Below are 15,656 nucleotides of genomic sequence, written 5' to 3'. Positions count from 1 at the left end.
TGATTCCTCCCCCATCTCCGAAGAGGGCAGAGCTGGTCCTTTGGCATTGGCCCAAACTCTAACAGTCCCTGTCAGCAGACTGTGGGTTTGACCTTCAAAATCTACCCCACATTTACACTTTCTCAGCGCTTCGCGCCAGCCTCACCCACACTCTGAGTGCCCATCTTGCACCCGGAGACCACGCTTCTCAATGGCCGCCTTCCCTGCCTCCCCAGCTCCCATTGGTGGGACTGCCCCTGCTGGGCTCCAGTGTTGGCCATTTGTGCCTAGAGTCTCAAGAAGGCCCTGTGTGGAGCTTGCTGGTGCTCAAGGCGCTTTGTGTGTGAGGGAAGCTTTCACCCTTGGGTTCCTCACATACTGCCCATCTCTGTGCGTGGAGGCCACCCTTGACCTGCAGCTCACAACCTCCAGAACACTGGGTCAATCCTGGACCCAGCCAGAGTTGCTGGGAAGGGGTCAGAGGACTGCTTAATGGGAGGGAGGCTCAACTCCCGCCTAACTGTCCTGGAAGGTTGGCATAGGTGCTGGATCCTGGGCCTGGGCCTGGGCCTGGACCTTACCCTCAGGGGCGCAGCCTCAAACCATAGGCACCAGCAAGGGCAAGGAATGCCATTTGCACAAAAGGGCTGCTTCCTGCACAGACACTGTAGGTGTCTGGTCTCCACAGCTCTGCTGTGGGAGTGCAGCCTTGTGCTGGGACCTCGTGCAAATGTCCTGAGGCCCTGCTGCAGTTCTCCTCCCCTCCCTCTGCTGATTCTCATCTTTGTCAGCCTGTCAGGTCAAAGGACTGTGCATTCTTTGTTTCAGCTAAGAATTGTTGTCCAGTGAACAGCACTTCAAAGCCAAAATGTTACACTGAATACCAAGCCTTCTTGTGGCACGTGTCACCATGTCAGTGTCCTTTGGTTTTTTAAAAGTTTCACAGTGAATTAGCTGAGGCTTCACCAAGGGCAAGAGAGGAATATTTGATGTCATGTTCTTAGAAAGATGCTGTCATTGTGGGGTTTGCCGTGATTTAGTTTCTTCTGATCTTCTTGAAGGGTGAATGCTCTGGGGGATGTGTGCGTGCGCGCACGCACACACACACACACACACAAACACACACGCTTTTTCCTCCCCTGACTGCCAGCTGCCAGTGCCACGCTGGCCACTGCAGCGTAGACTCCACCTTCACACCTCTGTCTCATGCTAACGTTTGTCACTGGGTGGCCCTAAACAGAAGTTGGTGTCTCTGGGATCACAGAGTTCTTTCTTTCTTTATTTTATCTTTTTATCCTAATTTGTTATATATGATAGCAGAATGCATCACAATTCATATTACACATATAGAGCACAATTTTTCATATCTCTGGTTATATCCAAAGTATATTCACACCATTCAGGTCTTCATACATGTACGTAGGGAAATATTGTCCATCACAAAAACTGACAAACCCTTAGCCATGCTAACAAAGAAGAGAAAACTCAAATTTCTAACATATGTGATGAAAAAGGAAATATCACAACAGGCACTACAGAAATATAGAAGATAATTAGAAATTATTTTGAAAACTTGTGCTCCAATAAAAGAGATAATATCAAAGACATCAACAAATTTCTAGAGTCATATGATTTGGCCAGATTGAATCAGGAGGATACACACAATTTAAACAGATCAATTTCAAGCAATGAAATAGAAGACTCCATCAGAAGCCTACCAACTAAGAAAAGCCCAGAACCCGATGGATACACAGCTGAGTTCTATAAGACCTTTAAAGAAGAACTAATACCTATACTCTTCAAATTATTTCTTGAAATAGAAAAAGAGGGAGCACTTCCAAACTCATTCTATGAGGCCAATATCACCCTGATACCAAAACCAGGCAAAGACACATCAAAGAAAGAAAACTTCAGATCAATATCTCTAATGAACATAGATGCAAAAATTCTCAATAAAATTCTGGCAAATTGCATACAAAAACATATCAAAAAGTTTGTTCACCACAAGCAAGTGTGGTTCATCCCAAGGATGCAAGGTTGTTCAACATAAGGAATTGAATAAATGTAATTCATCACATCAATAGACTTAAAGATAAGAATCATATGATCATCTCAACAGATGCAGAAAAAGCATTCGACAAAATACAGCACGGCTTCTTGTTCCCAACACTAGAAAACCTAGGGGTGACAGAGCTCTTATTGTGAACTTTCAGGCTTGAGCCTGGACATGTGCCTCCTCCCACTTCTTCCTTACCAACCTGTTCTCCAGTTGTGTCTTTGCTTGTTTATTAAAAGAGAAGTGTGTGTGTGTGTGTGTGTGTGTGTGTGCGTGCGCGCGCGCTACATGCAAGTGTGGGATGAGAACAGGAAGAGAGCGGGTGGTGACTGCACTGTGGGCTGAAAACCCCAAGTGTCCTGGTGCCAGGTCAGCCACACGGTGCAGCCCTCTGTCCAGGCTCCTGTGAGGTCTGTGGAGTGGCCCTTCCTGGATACCACCGCTAAGCAACACCAGAACTGCTCTGTGGGGACAGTCGTCATGTTAGTGATGGGGACTTCCCCAGGTGACCAGGTGTGGCTAGAGGGTAATAAGGAAGGCTTTCCAGGGGACATCAGTGGAGCTGAGTCCAGGTGGCAAGCTTGCCAGGCCAGGGTGCTCCATGCTGAGGTAGGGGAGATGCAAACTACAGAGAGGGTTGGGTCATTCCCTGCAGTGGCCATCAGAGTCCTTGGACGCCACCCATGATGGGAGTCACGTACCCTGTAGGACAGGTGCACCTGATGTACACACAGATGTGCAGCTTGGAAACAGGGTCCAGAAACAGCCCAGACCCTGGGATGTCCTTTGTGTTTTCCTTCTGTTATTTGATTATTTGATATGCTGCTCAAGACCCTTCACACTGATGGGATGGCTCTTAGAGAAGTGTAGTTGGAGCTGAAGACCGTGTGCTCAGGGAGCCAGGAGCAGACCCTGTGCAGAGTGGGTGCTCAGAGGGCAGGAAGGGTGCTTCCTAGCAGCTGTAGGCACAGGCAGGCCCCTCCTCAGAGGGCCTCCCAGAAGCCAGCAAGGAATTATTTTGACTGTAAATGGTGAAGGGTTAAAAAGTCACGCACAGTGACACACACTTAAAATCTCAGAGGCTTGGGAGGCCAAGGCAGGAGGATCGTGAGTTCAAAGCCAGCCTTAGCAATTTAGCAAGGAACTAAGCAACTCAGTGAGATTCTGTCTCTAAATAAAATATAAAAAAGGACTGTAGATGTGGCTCAGTGGTTAAGTGCCCTGGGTTCAATCCCCAGAACCCCTGTGCTGAGCACAGGTGGGACGGTGCCCCCTATGTGGGTACCTGTGCTCACCACCATCTCAAGAGACAAGTGTTCCAGAATCCATATTTTAAGAAGTTGTGTTGAACTTCAGCAAGTCCTACTTATTCTTTTGAATGTGTTTTGGAAACTCTGGGACTCCCTGAATCTCTGCCACTCTGTACTATGTCCCCTGCCAGCTAGGCCCAGGGAAAGCGTAATCTGGTCAACATTTGCCGTGTTGTTGCTGGTGACAGGGGTGGCTTGGGGATGCTGCCTCCTCTTCCCCATTCTACCCTGCTCTCAGCACTTGCTCCCTGCGCAGTGCTGTCTCCTCCCTGAATCTCAGGTGCCTCCTGCCTGCCCTGTGCCCCACATGGGCACTAAAATATTCATCCACATCACTTACCTGCATTCAGATTGCAGCCCCTGAGATGTTTCTTAGCGGCTTTTCCTGTCCTGGCCACAGGTGCTGGCGTTGGGAGCCCCTCAGGGTCACTCTGGCACTTCTCGTGCAGGGACTTGGGTATTGGTTTGTGTGAGGCACAACCTGTCACTTCCAGGTGTGTTCTTATAAATAGAATAAATATTAGACATGAAACAAAGGTAATTAGATTAATGATAATTGTGATTATTTCTTTGCAAATCAACCTCATCAGGAAAAGTTGTCACCTGTTTCTCCGAAAGTATGTGACCTTGGAGGGGCACAGTGGTCTTGTCCAGGTAATATTGAAATGTGTCCCCATTGATTTTCCAGATGAGCACTTGGTTGATATGTAACCAGGTGCCAGGATCAAGTGGTGAGCAGGGAAGTAGGAAGCCAGGAGAAAAGGGCCAGCGCCGGCCAGTGGTCCTGTGGCCTGTTCATGTGCCTTAGGAGCAGTTCCTGCAGAGCCTGTCTCTCTTTCTTCAGGTGCTGAGTGCAGAAATCAGGGTGCTGAGGAAGACTGCCATGGGGTGGGGGATTACCTATGACCTCTAGTTCTTACTGCCCACAGGCGAGTCCCTAGAACAGAGTGTCCACCAGCCCATGGCTCCTTGGAGGTTCTAGGCTTGAAAAGTGCATTTGGAATGTCTACGCGAGCTGGGAGAGGGAAGGAAACACCTCATGGGAGGCAGAGGCAATGGCCCAGAGACTTCCAGTCTCCTGTAAATTGCCAACAAAGCTTAGTGACCCCTGAGCTCTTCTGGTGGCATCCTTGGTGTTCCCTGAGGGCTCTCCAGGGCTGGCTGCCTGTCCTCTTGGGCTTCCCTGGAACCCAGCTCTGCTACTGCTCCCTCCTGCAGCCTCCCTGGCCTTGGGCCTCCTGCTCTGACTTGCTGTGACTGGTTGCCGCCTGTGCTCTGCTACACAAGCTCTGTCCCCTCTCTCTGGGTCCCAACCCTCTGCTGCCACCAGCCTGGGCTTTCCAGCACTGTTTTCTGATCCCCTGACTTGGGCTTCAGCACATGCAGCTTTTATCATGAGACTGGCTGCCCTTCAGATCTGCCCCTTGCTTCCCATTTTGGTTGGCTGCTGCTCTCTGTGGTTTCGTGGTTATCTAACGTCTGCACAGGTCTCTCCAGTGTCTGGGCTCTGCCGCTGCTCTACTGACTCTCCATCGAGGGCTCCCAGGTGCCTACTTCCATGGGCCCGGAGGGCTTTCCTGCCAGAGTGCGTGTGCTTGCTTGCTGCCTGGTCGACACCCCCCAGGCTGTGTGTCTGATGCCGAGCTTCCCCCGCCCTCACCTCTGTACTTCTCCCAGCTCCTGTCCTCCTCACCTCTCAGGGGTAATCTGACTTTTTAGGAGCAGTAGTCCAATAACAAGCATGTTTGTCTCTGTATTGTCTTTTTTCTATTTTTCTATAAACCTAAAACCATTTGAAAAAAATAGATTACTTTATAAGAAGTGCCTGTGAAACATCACCTTTATCTGTGGCACTGCTTGGAATGCCTCCTGCAGGTTATGCAACTGTTTGCCAGTGCTACAGCTCTGTCCCCCTCCCGGACCTCTGGTGGACACCACATGCCCATTGCCTGTCAGCACTTTGTTCCCGGCCTCTCCTGGGCCCCCAAGTGCCCTCTGATTCTGGGTGTGTGTACATGTTTCCTTGCCCTCTCTGTTTAGCCTTCCAGACTCGCAGAACCTGGGTTTAACACAAGTGGGACAGGAAGTGAACCACCTCCTTATTTGGGAAGTTACATTCTAAGTTTACTTTCCAGTGTTGACAGTGTTTCTAATTGGTTGTGGCATTACACATTTCCTTCTCCACCCCATGGGCACAGTTTGCTTCTGGTGTCATTCAGGGTTATGCTGTCGTGAGGGGTGGCCCATGGTGGGCATGGGGCAGGGTGGGTTCTCAGACATGTATGTGGGTGCCTGAGAAGCAGGCCACCCACCCCTCAGTGGCCCCACTGCTCACCGAGTGGGCATCTGCTCTTCCTCTGTCCTGTCTGACAAGAGGAAGGCTGGAAGTGGACACTGCCATGTGCAGTCAGGGGCCAGGACTCTCTGGGTGAGGGTTGGGCCTTCTGGAGCACCAGCCTCCTCAGATGCGCCTGCCTGCCTGGCCGCCTTCCCTCTGAGAACGACTGGCAGCTTTTGTCATTTGAATGTCTGTCCTTCCTGCAGCACCCCGGAGGGCTGACTTTCCTGCCCAGCTGTCCTTGTTCCTGTCCCTTTAAAGCAGTCCTCCTTGCCTCCAGCCTCACAGCTCTCCCATGCCTTCTCCATGGAGGCTTCTCCCTCCTGCATGCAGTGGCCACTCTCCCACACCCTTCCAGCCAGCACCTGGGGGGTCCCACCACCTCTGGCCAGGACCTGTCCCACAGGGAGTTGGTCCTCCTGCTGTGCTTGGAGGGGGACAGTGCAGGCAAGCCCCACCCTGCACAGAGTGGACCTGGAGGCCAGTGGGCACTTGGTGGAGCCTCCTCCAAGAGTGTGTTAATCACTGAGCTCCACACCCAAGTGCAAATTGTTGTCATTGCGGCCTTTCCCCAGACTGTGATGTCAGACATGCTGGGATTTGTTCTTTTCAAATGGAAATGACGGTGACTTCCCTCTGCTGGAGTCTGGCTGGGGCGGAGTTGGCTGGGGAGGTGGGAGCCAGGCTTGACTGGCAGAGCAGTTGGGCTGGTCTCCACACCTCTGGGGATAGGCCTCCAGGAGCCAGCCGAGTCTGCAGGCATTGCTGTTCCCTGAGTGCTGTCATGCGGCCTCATTAACTCATGTCTCTCTCTCTTTTCTTTCAGTCTGCAACTGTGTCTGATGGTGGTAAGTCACGATTTCTGATGTGTATTTTTATTTTTTAATGAAAATTTTAAATCTCAAAAATGTATTTGCCATTTGATGCGCTTAAGAAAGATGTTTTCTTTACCCTTCCTTGTCTGCCTGTGGGAAGCTGTCAGTCCTTGCTGGGGGCCACTTTCAGGTGGCTGTGGCCTGTGTTCCTGGAGTGAGTGGCAGATGGCTGCCCTGGGCTGTGCGGCATCACATACCTGTATGACAGGTTGAAGCATGCTATGCTGCTTCCTGGCCATACAACCAGCTGTTGAACCAGCCAGTTAGGATTTCAAAGTGCTTGCTGAATTTGAGCAATTCTGGAAATTTGGAGGAGACTCAGTCAGTAAATGCCCTTCTAAGGAGAAGTTTAGTGGATGAACTGAGAGCATGGGTGAAGAATCGAAAACTTGCTTTCTGTCTTGAAGTGGGATTCTTTCACTGGGATAGATGCAAAAAGGAAATAGCCAGAAATGTCTTGTTTCACTTAGATGTCTCCAAAGAATCCTTGTAATTTTAGTTCAATGATTTTTTTTAACTCTCCAAAATTGCCTGGAGAGCTTTGCCCCAGCCCCCTGGCTTCCTATAGTACTTGTAGAAACCCTCACGCTCACTTCTGCTGCTGTCTTCTGTGGTCTTTGAGAGTGAGCTGCTGATGTCTCCACAGGTGCCCACACTTTATTTTCACCTCTGTGCTGGGTATGATGACAGCACAAGCTCTAGCTCTGGGACAGGTGTGGGAGTGAGGACTGTGAGTTATAGAGGAGCTCCATGAAGTTTTATGGAAACTTCTGGTTGTCCTTCCACGGCTTACTTCACTCCTGGGCCTTAGAGAGGGCTGGAGGGCAGAGTGTGAGACCCGAGGCAGCCCCTGTGTGGTGCTGGTGGCCCAGGCCTGCTGGGGGCACTCTGTGGGAGGTGCGGAATGAATGTGTCTTGAATTACAAACGTGCTACTACCTGGAGCCAGACCAGAGGGGTCCTGGAGCTCATGAAAGGAGTTGTGTTTCCTGTGTTCTGTGCAGTGCTCTGAGTCATTTAATCAGCCTTAAGCTGGGGGTGGGAAACTTCCTTAATACAAGAAAGGAGGCAGCTGTGTGGCTAGGCTCTGGCCGCCCTGGGTCCTCCACCTGCACCCTGCTCTGCTCGTAGAAGACATCCATGTTTGCAGGGAATGTATAAACTAGAGAGGCTCCTGAGCATGTCCAGTTCAGTCATAATAAGCTTGTTCACTTCTTTGTCTACGGACAGAACCCTGGGAGTTTACAGCATCTTGCTGTAACTTTTACAAGCTTCCTTTTCCAAGCGTGGGAAGCCCCTGGCTGCTCGCCCCCCCCCCTCCCTAGGCCATCTCTGGGGAAGTGCTGTCCTGGCTGGTGATTCCCCTGCTGTTGCCCCTGCTCCTTGCCGCAGGCCCTGGGCTGCAGGGATGGGCCCTGTTGCTTGGTGGGGGTGGGCTCTGGCCAGGGAGGACAGAGGGCGACCATGCCTGGGCTTCAGAGCAGTGGTACTCAGCCATATGTTTTAATTACTTCGTCACTTTTAAAAATGCTAATACTTTCCCACCTTCACTTACTTTTCTGATTGTAAGAGTGTAAACAAAGTTGCCTGGTTCAGAGTACCTGTGAATTTCACGAGGACTTATTACCTGCCATTGTTCCAGGTAGGGACACTAAGGCAGAGCAAGAAGTTGATGGAGGTACAGATACTGGGGACACTGCTGGGGCTCAGGCCTGAGGAGTGCTGCAGGCAGCCAGGCCCTCTGCCCTCTCTGCCCTGGTGCTCCTCACCCTCTTCCGCCTGCTGGGCTTCAGGCCCTGTCCCAGTGCCACCTCAGCCTGGCTTGCCGCGGCGTCCCAGAGGCCCCCACAGGCATATGTACAGAGGGCTTGCAGAGAGGGCCAGCGGAAGGAAGCGCTGAGGTATTTTTACAGTCCTCGTTGGTGGTAGATTGGAAGCTCATGCAGGGGGCCTGGGAACCGCGGTATCATACTGCTTCTGTGGGAAAAATGTGTTCCAAACGCCTGCAGGGGCTGGGAGCAGCCATACAGGGCCTGCTCACATGGCAGGGCAGGGCAGGGCAGGGCAGGGCGGGGCAGGGCAGGGCGCTGCTGCCTCCTCACCGCTGGCTGTGGTGACTAATGGAGTGCCACTCGGGTCTGCCCCCTTGGGCCCTGGCCCTCCCCCAGCTCCACAGCTCCCGTCTAAGGAGGTGGACAAGGCCATTCCTGCAGTCTTGTCAGCAAAGAGGCCTTCAAGGGCTGTCTCTGGGGCCAGAGACCACCTGGGGAGGCAGGAGAGGAGGGGTCAGAGCAAACTGCTGCGGATTCTGGCTCAGAGAAGGAAGAACCTTCTAGTATTCAAAGGCTTCCCAGTGATCTGCCTTGTGGGAAATTATCCAAACAGAAGGTGAGGTCAACCTGGAGGAAGGTCTCAAGTTAAGAACATGTAAAATGTGGGCCGGGTATGTGGGCCAGCCAGGGGCTGCAGTGGCCTAGCAGCACCAGGCTCTGGGCCGGACTTGGCTCTGCAGGTAAAGAAGAGAGGAAGAGAAATGGGGAAGGAGGTGGAGGGCCGCCCTTTGTTGATGCGAAGAAAAACCTTCCGATTCTCTGATTTGGGGCTTTAGCACACAGCGCTGGATTGCCATGGAGCTCAGTCTGCCCCGAGGGCCGGGACTCAGTAGATGGAAGTGGCTTTCAGGGGACCATGGCATGTCCATGGGACATCTTTGTCTAAGCCGTGCAGTTGCCTGAGCTTGCCTTCCGCTTTCCCTCCAGGCCTGCGACCCCACAGTCTCCCAGCCTTGGTTCCAGGGTCTGGGCTCCGCCCAGCCACGGTGCTTCAGCCCTTCCACACAGACCTCGGTCTCTGCCTCCCTGTCCAGCAGTCCATCCACCGACCTCTGCAGTCTCCCCAGGGCTTTTGCCTTTTCTTGCTGGGGTGCAGCTGCCCCACTTTCCTCTCCAGTGGCCCCTCAGACACCCAAGGTCTTGCCCTTTCCACTGCCCCGCTCTTCCTGTCCCCAGAACCTGCTCCCGCCATCTGCCGCTTGCTCTGAGTTATAGCCCACCCTGCTGTCCTCCCAGCACTATTGGCTGTGGCCCCCTCTAGACAGTGGCCTCCATGAGGCAGGTCAAGGCTGGCCATGGTGCCAAGTGCAGGGGCAGCACGAGAGCTGTGCTTGAGGACGACTGTGCTGTGGTCAGCCAGAGCGTCCAGGCACCTCGGGTGGGTGGTAGCCTCAAATGAGCACAGGTGCAGCTCCTCCGGCTGGATGGAGCCTGGGGCGCTGCCCTGGCCCTCCTGGCCATGGCACCTGTCTTCCTCCAGGTGGCTGCTGCGGCTCAGTTGGCCAGGGACACCTGTCGGTGAAACCTTTGTTTCTACTCTTCCTTGGCTTTCTCTGCTTTTGCTCTTGTCTTCCTGGACGGTCAGGACAGGCCCTCCTCCTGGCTCCCGGGCAGCTGTGGCTGTGGTGACAGGGCTTGTTTGGTTTGGTTTTGAAATGGAAGCTTAGTGGGAATGGAGAAGTCGATGGTGGGCATGCCGACCTGTTTTCATCCCACCTGCTCCTAGTGTTCCGGGCGCGGCCAGGGCTCTCCTCCAAACTCCCGAGCAGACCTGATGGGGCTGAGCCGCCTCTCCTGGGAGTGGAGAGCCTCACACTCCAGGTCTGAGCCTGGTGACTCCTGTCAGGTGCCTGTGAGCAGTGGGGGTCAGGGTCTGGACAGGTGTGGGGATGCACACTCCCCCCAGGCCTGGCACCCCTCCTCCTTCCCACAGTACAGCCCGGCTCCGTCCTGGCCCTCCCTGGGGCCGAGGCTGTTTTCCAAGTGCTTTATGTTTCCAGTTTAGCTTTGGCTTTAGAAGTGACTCATTGTGCTAGGGGTTTGAGATTTGGAGGTCTCCCCTTAACTTGTGTTGCTGTACCCAGACAGCCTCCTTGGGGCCCTTGGTTGTCCTTGGAGTGACCTGATCGGCCCCACTCCATGTTGGCCTGAGCTCCTTGACTACAGTTCCATGCTGGGCTGTGGGCTGAAGATTTGGGCTCCACAGGAAGCCACAGCCCCAGGCTGAGCTCCAGAATCTGCAAGGGGTGCCTTCCTCTGTGCCCCCAGGCTGAGGAAGTCCTCCCAGCAGGTCCCTGCTGCCAGCGGAGCACCCTGGGGTGGCAGGCCCAGCACCTTCAAAGATGGCTGCCTGGTGGTGGAGGACGGCTCTTGGTGCTGGAGTGCCTTTGAGGGAATTAAGCTGTGTTCATCTTTGAAACATACAGTAGAATATTATAGTCACTGATATTTTGGGCAAGTGACTCTACATTCTGTTAAATCATGAAAGACAAAGGGAGATATAAAAAGTTTGAGAGCAGCACCATGGCTGTGTATATAGCATTACTTAGTGAATTCACATTTTTTTCTCATTAAAAAAACAGAGAGCCTAATTACACACTTTTCAAAAAATGTCTGCTAAATAGCAGAGATGGAATGTGAATTTGTAACACATCATGTGAAAGCATTGTTTCAACCCGAGCCCTGTGTGTGGCTCCCTGCATCACGTTCTTCATGGTTGCTTCTGGACTTCTGGACGGCTCAGCACGCTGTGGCCATAGACAATGTGACGCTGTGTGGCCATCGACAATGTGACGCTGTGTGCTCAGGGAAGCATGGAGGCCTCCTGGCGTCTCATTTCTTTCTAGTTCTGCAAGATTTTGGAGGGAGTTTTTATTAGTATAGTTATATCATGAAAGCATTTTTTTCAGGCAAACAGACTTTTAAGAGTAATAAAGCCAGTGACCACGTGGACGTCTCTCCCTCCCTCCCATATGTAATGTCTGCACATTGGGCAGGATTGCTTCAGAACTTGGTTCTACAGCACTAGAGTGACCGTGGAGTCCCCTCCTGGCTTCATTCCCCATCCTCCCTAGAGACCCCACCTGCATGCAGGTGTGTACCCTCCCTTCTCCAAGGGTTTATTAGTTGAATTCTCTTTCATGAAGCTTAGGCATAAGAAAAGTTGAGTCCTGGTCTAGTGATCCTGGTGTTAGAGGTGGAGAGGGCTTCTGGGGGACCTACCTTGGAGTGGTCAGAGGAGGTGCTCAGGTCCCTGGGCTCGGCCTGGTTCTTAGTGCTTCTAGCTCTGGGCCAAGACAGGAGGCACAGACTCCAGGATACCTGCTGCCCTGCCAGCCTCTGCTGAACTGGGCATCTCTGTCCTCTGCATGTCCATCACTTATCCCAAGAGTTCCTTCTGTGTTGGTCAGTCTCCCAGGTGCTGGGGTAAAACGAAGGCACAGGTCCCCGCCTTGCTCTCCACTCCACTAATTCGGGCAATGGGCCTCTGTGCCCAGTGCAGAACCTCCCCCAGGGGGACAGGCCTAGGGTTTTTCCAGTGACAGTCCTCTGGAACTGAGTCTTGGCCGATTTGAATATGTCAAGTGTAGATAACAGCTGGAAAGGAACGTGGATAACAAATGTCTAATTAGAACCCTTAATTTATGTCATTATGCAAATTACACCTCACATAAATGACACTAATTTAGAAAGGCCTTTCTTCTCCCCTTGTTCATGCTGCTGCCTTGTTCCAACACTCCAGATGCATTCTTTTTAGAACTTTTCTTCAAGCAGTGAAAACTTTTTACTGAAGAATAATTTATGTACTGCGAATTGCACGCACCGTCACGAGCACACCTGCATTCAGCCCCCAACAAAAGACAGGGGCCCCCGAGACCCCACTCCTTTAGGGGATCACTGACCTGAGTGCTGGCACCAGACCTAGTTTTGCCTATTTTTTTAACTTAAACAGCAACAACAACGATGATGCATTGCATGCTCTGGGGGGTGGCTTCCCTTATTTGGCCCTGGGCTCATGGGCTGTGTGCTCATGTGTCAGAGAAGCTTGGCACCTGTGCCAATGTCCTGTTCAGTGCACCAGTGTTCACTGTGTGCATGCCTCCTGGTGGCTCTGTGTCGTCAGGCTGCCAGCTGCACAGGTCTTGGTGGTCATCTTTGGCATCTTTGCTGTGGTCAGCTGGGCCACCGAGTGGTGTGGTGCAGCAGGGTGCCGGGAGGGCTCTACCTGAGGCTGGCACTGTCTGTGCCCACTGTGGCTGTTCAGATGTGGTTTAGGTCTGCAGTTCTCTGAGGACTAGTGAATTTCCACATGTCTGGCCATTGACTGTTCCCCATTCAAGGCTTTTGCTGGTTTTCCTGCATAGTGTCTGTCTTAGGGATTCATAGAAAATTGAAAAACATAAATTCTGAAAGTGATTTTTGTGTTGAGTTCACGTAGATAGATAAGCCCTGCATTTGGGTTAAATTCACATTGGGGTGCTGTTCTGTGGCTTACCTTTTATTATCTTAGTGTTCTTTCCATGACCAGAAGTTCCTAAATTACCCACTGATGGTTCTCCCTTTGAGCAGAGCTGTTAGGCCTTTCTACAGCATTCTTTGCCCTTCCCAAGACCACGAAGGTAGAACTACTACTGCTTCCCTGTTCACACATGAGCTCTGGATCCCCTGACGTGGGTTCCTGTGTATGGTGGGAGGCAGGGGCAGGGTCACGTTTTCATGTGCATCCAGTTGCTCAGCAGCTCCCTTTATTGGAAAGATGGTGGTCGTTCCCCACTGACTTGAAGCTGCACCTTGATCAAGTGATCTGTCTGTGGGTCTGTGTCTGGCCTTCCTGATTCATTTGGTTGGTGTCTCTGTCTATTGTCAGGACTTCTTTCACAATCACTGTCACTCTGTGGTGCGTCTGGCTACCTAGTGTGGAGCTCTCGAGATTGCTTGGGTCACTCCTGGCCTGTGCATCTCCTTACAGATTGTGGATTCTGTTTTCGAGTCTCTGGCAGCCTCTGAAGTCATCTGCTTCTGTGAGCTGGTTGAGGTATAGCCCTTTTGGAATCTGTGTGTGGTGCTTTTACCAGAATTGTCATCACAAGCTGCAGCAGCCACTGGCGTAGTGTGGGAAGCCGTTCTTGCATGTGATTGGGCACCTCCCTGACTGGGTGTGAGGCGGTCCGGCTAAACTGTGTCAGAACTAATCCCCACCCTTTCTAGGTGCCAGAGCCCATCCGTGTGGGGGTGTGGCTGACCATTGACCCTGAGACCAGTCACTGACCCTGACCTTGGAATGCTGTCCCCCTTGACTTTCATTGGATGGAATTTTCCCCTGAATTTCTTGTTCCCCATTAAAAGGCCATTCTCTGGCGTGCTCTCTCTCTCTCCTGCTAGTCTTGTGTAAACCTCGCTGCCCCACCAGGTGGCTCGAGGCAGGAGCCAGAGGGAGAGCCGTCTCAGACCTGGCCAAAGAAGAAGGTAAATTGAGTTTATGTGTGTTTATTTTGATCTCACTAGTTAACTTCTATGCTTAGAACCTCTAGTATGAAGCTAGCATGCTGGTCGCGTGGTTGAGCGTAGGACAAATGGGTTTCTAAAATTGTGTAGTTGGATATCCATAATCTTCACTATGTAGCCACTCACTGTTTTGCCCTCTGCGGATCTTGAGTCCTGTCCCCCAGGAGAAAATACTAAATTTGAGTTGGTTTGTTTGCCTGTTAAACAAACCATCTCTTCAAGATGAACGACCCCTGTAAGCACCTGACTCCAGCATGGACTGAGTGGACTTCAGGCCCAGTGTCACCCCCCAGTAGACTCTGGCTGTGGAGTGAGAGAAGAGGCAGCAGTGGGCCAGACTCTGCAAGGACTTACTTTAAGGGCACTGTCACATCAGGGACAAGTCTATGAGAGGCCACAGAAGACCCCGGGTGATGGAGGCAGAGGGTGGTGGGAGGTGGTGCAGGCTGCAGAGGAATGAGGGGGACGGTGAGGCCGGCCAGCTCCATGCCAGCCCTAGCCTAGTGTGGAGGTGGGAGGGACAGGAGGGCAGTGGGCAGGAGCCTGGGCGAGAGTGGCTGTGTGCTCAGATGGGCCACTGGAGCCAAGCAGGGGGGTCCCCAGTTGGGCCTCAGGATTTTGGAGATGCTGTGAGAGGGTGGGGGCTGCTGGGTCTCCGTCTTTGCAGAAATGAGAAGGACTAGGATCAGGTGAGGAGAGATGGATGTGGGCAGTCACCAGGATTCTGCTCTGGCTTGTCAGTTTTAGATGTTTGTCACTCTGTGTGGTGGCTGGAGACCGGCTGTCATTCTCTGCCTGCAGGTGTAGGTTGAGGGTCATCAGAATATCAGTGATGTGGGATGTGCTTGTATGGTGAGAAAAGGTGAGTCCGAGACCGGTAATACATCTGGGAAGCCGGAGTTGTGGTTCAGGGTAGAGGGCTTCTCTAGTATGCATAAGGCCCTGGGCTCTGTTCCTAGCATGGAGAGAGAGGAGAGAAGTGGGAGAGGCCTGGAAACCAGAAGACAGCCGAGAGGGGCAGGTACGAGCATAAGAAGACTCTGCGTTCGAATCCCAGTTCTGCTGCTTGCTGGTATATGCCTCAATGCCTGCCTCTGGAACACAGGGGCAATAGGAGCCATCCTACCCATCTGTGAGAATTGAAAGCATGAATAGATGCAGGTGCTTGGAAACATGCCTGGTGCGGGACAGCTCTGTAGGCGTGGCTATTAAAGTGTTACTGTGGTTGTTTTAGTGTATTTCCAAAATAATGGATGGGGAAACGATTGCTAGAGAGCATGGGGTGGGGGTGTAGAAGAGAGCCTAAGGCAGGGCCTGAGAGGATGACAAGATCAGCAGATGGGAAGAGAGCACAGAGACAGGCGGGTTAGGTTGTCAGAGGAGCTCTGGGTGTAGGGGCGCATGCCTCCGGAGCTGATCCATGAGGATGGCAAGTGATTAGCAAGGCCCTAAGTAACTCAGCAGGACTTGGTCTCAAAATCAAGAGGACTGGGGATGTAGCTCAGTGGTGAATCGCCCTTGGTTCAATCCCTGTTACCAACAAAACAGAACAAAAAAGAGTCTCAGAAATCCAGTCTTACAACAAAGTAACACAAGAAGACTAAAGATATTAAATGAAAGAAGATATAACAGGGAGATGTGAAAAAAGAAAACTGGCATTGGAATATTACTGTCAGAATCATTCGGAGTGAATGAACAGTCAGAGAGCCAAGGGCCTGGCACAGGTGGGAGGCAGGAGGGGCTGCCCCAGGGCACACGCAGG

General features: G+C 52.1%; 1 protein-coding gene across 1 annotated transcript in view; it reads left to right on the top strand.

Moving 5' to 3' along the window:
• The window catches only part of Rgs12 (regulator of G protein signaling 12), a 113,474-nt gene that overhangs the window by 64,039 nt on the left and 33,779 nt on the right, over positions 1–15,656 (top strand). Inside the window, exon 4 of the mRNA XM_077803324.1 lies at positions 6,510–6,531. Coding sequence (XP_077659450.1) covers positions 6,510–6,531 — 22 coding nt within the window. The remainder of the gene's footprint in view (positions 1–6,509; positions 6,532–15,656) is intronic.

This window comes from Urocitellus parryii, chromosome 10 (genome assembly GCF_045843805.1).
Source record: "Urocitellus parryii isolate mUroPar1 chromosome 10, mUroPar1.hap1, whole genome shotgun sequence".
Taxonomy (NCBI): domain Eukaryota; kingdom Metazoa; phylum Chordata; class Mammalia; order Rodentia; family Sciuridae; genus Urocitellus; species Urocitellus parryii.
The sequence above is the reverse complement of the archived record's forward strand: the minus strand, read 5'-3'. Positions and strand labels throughout refer to the sequence as shown.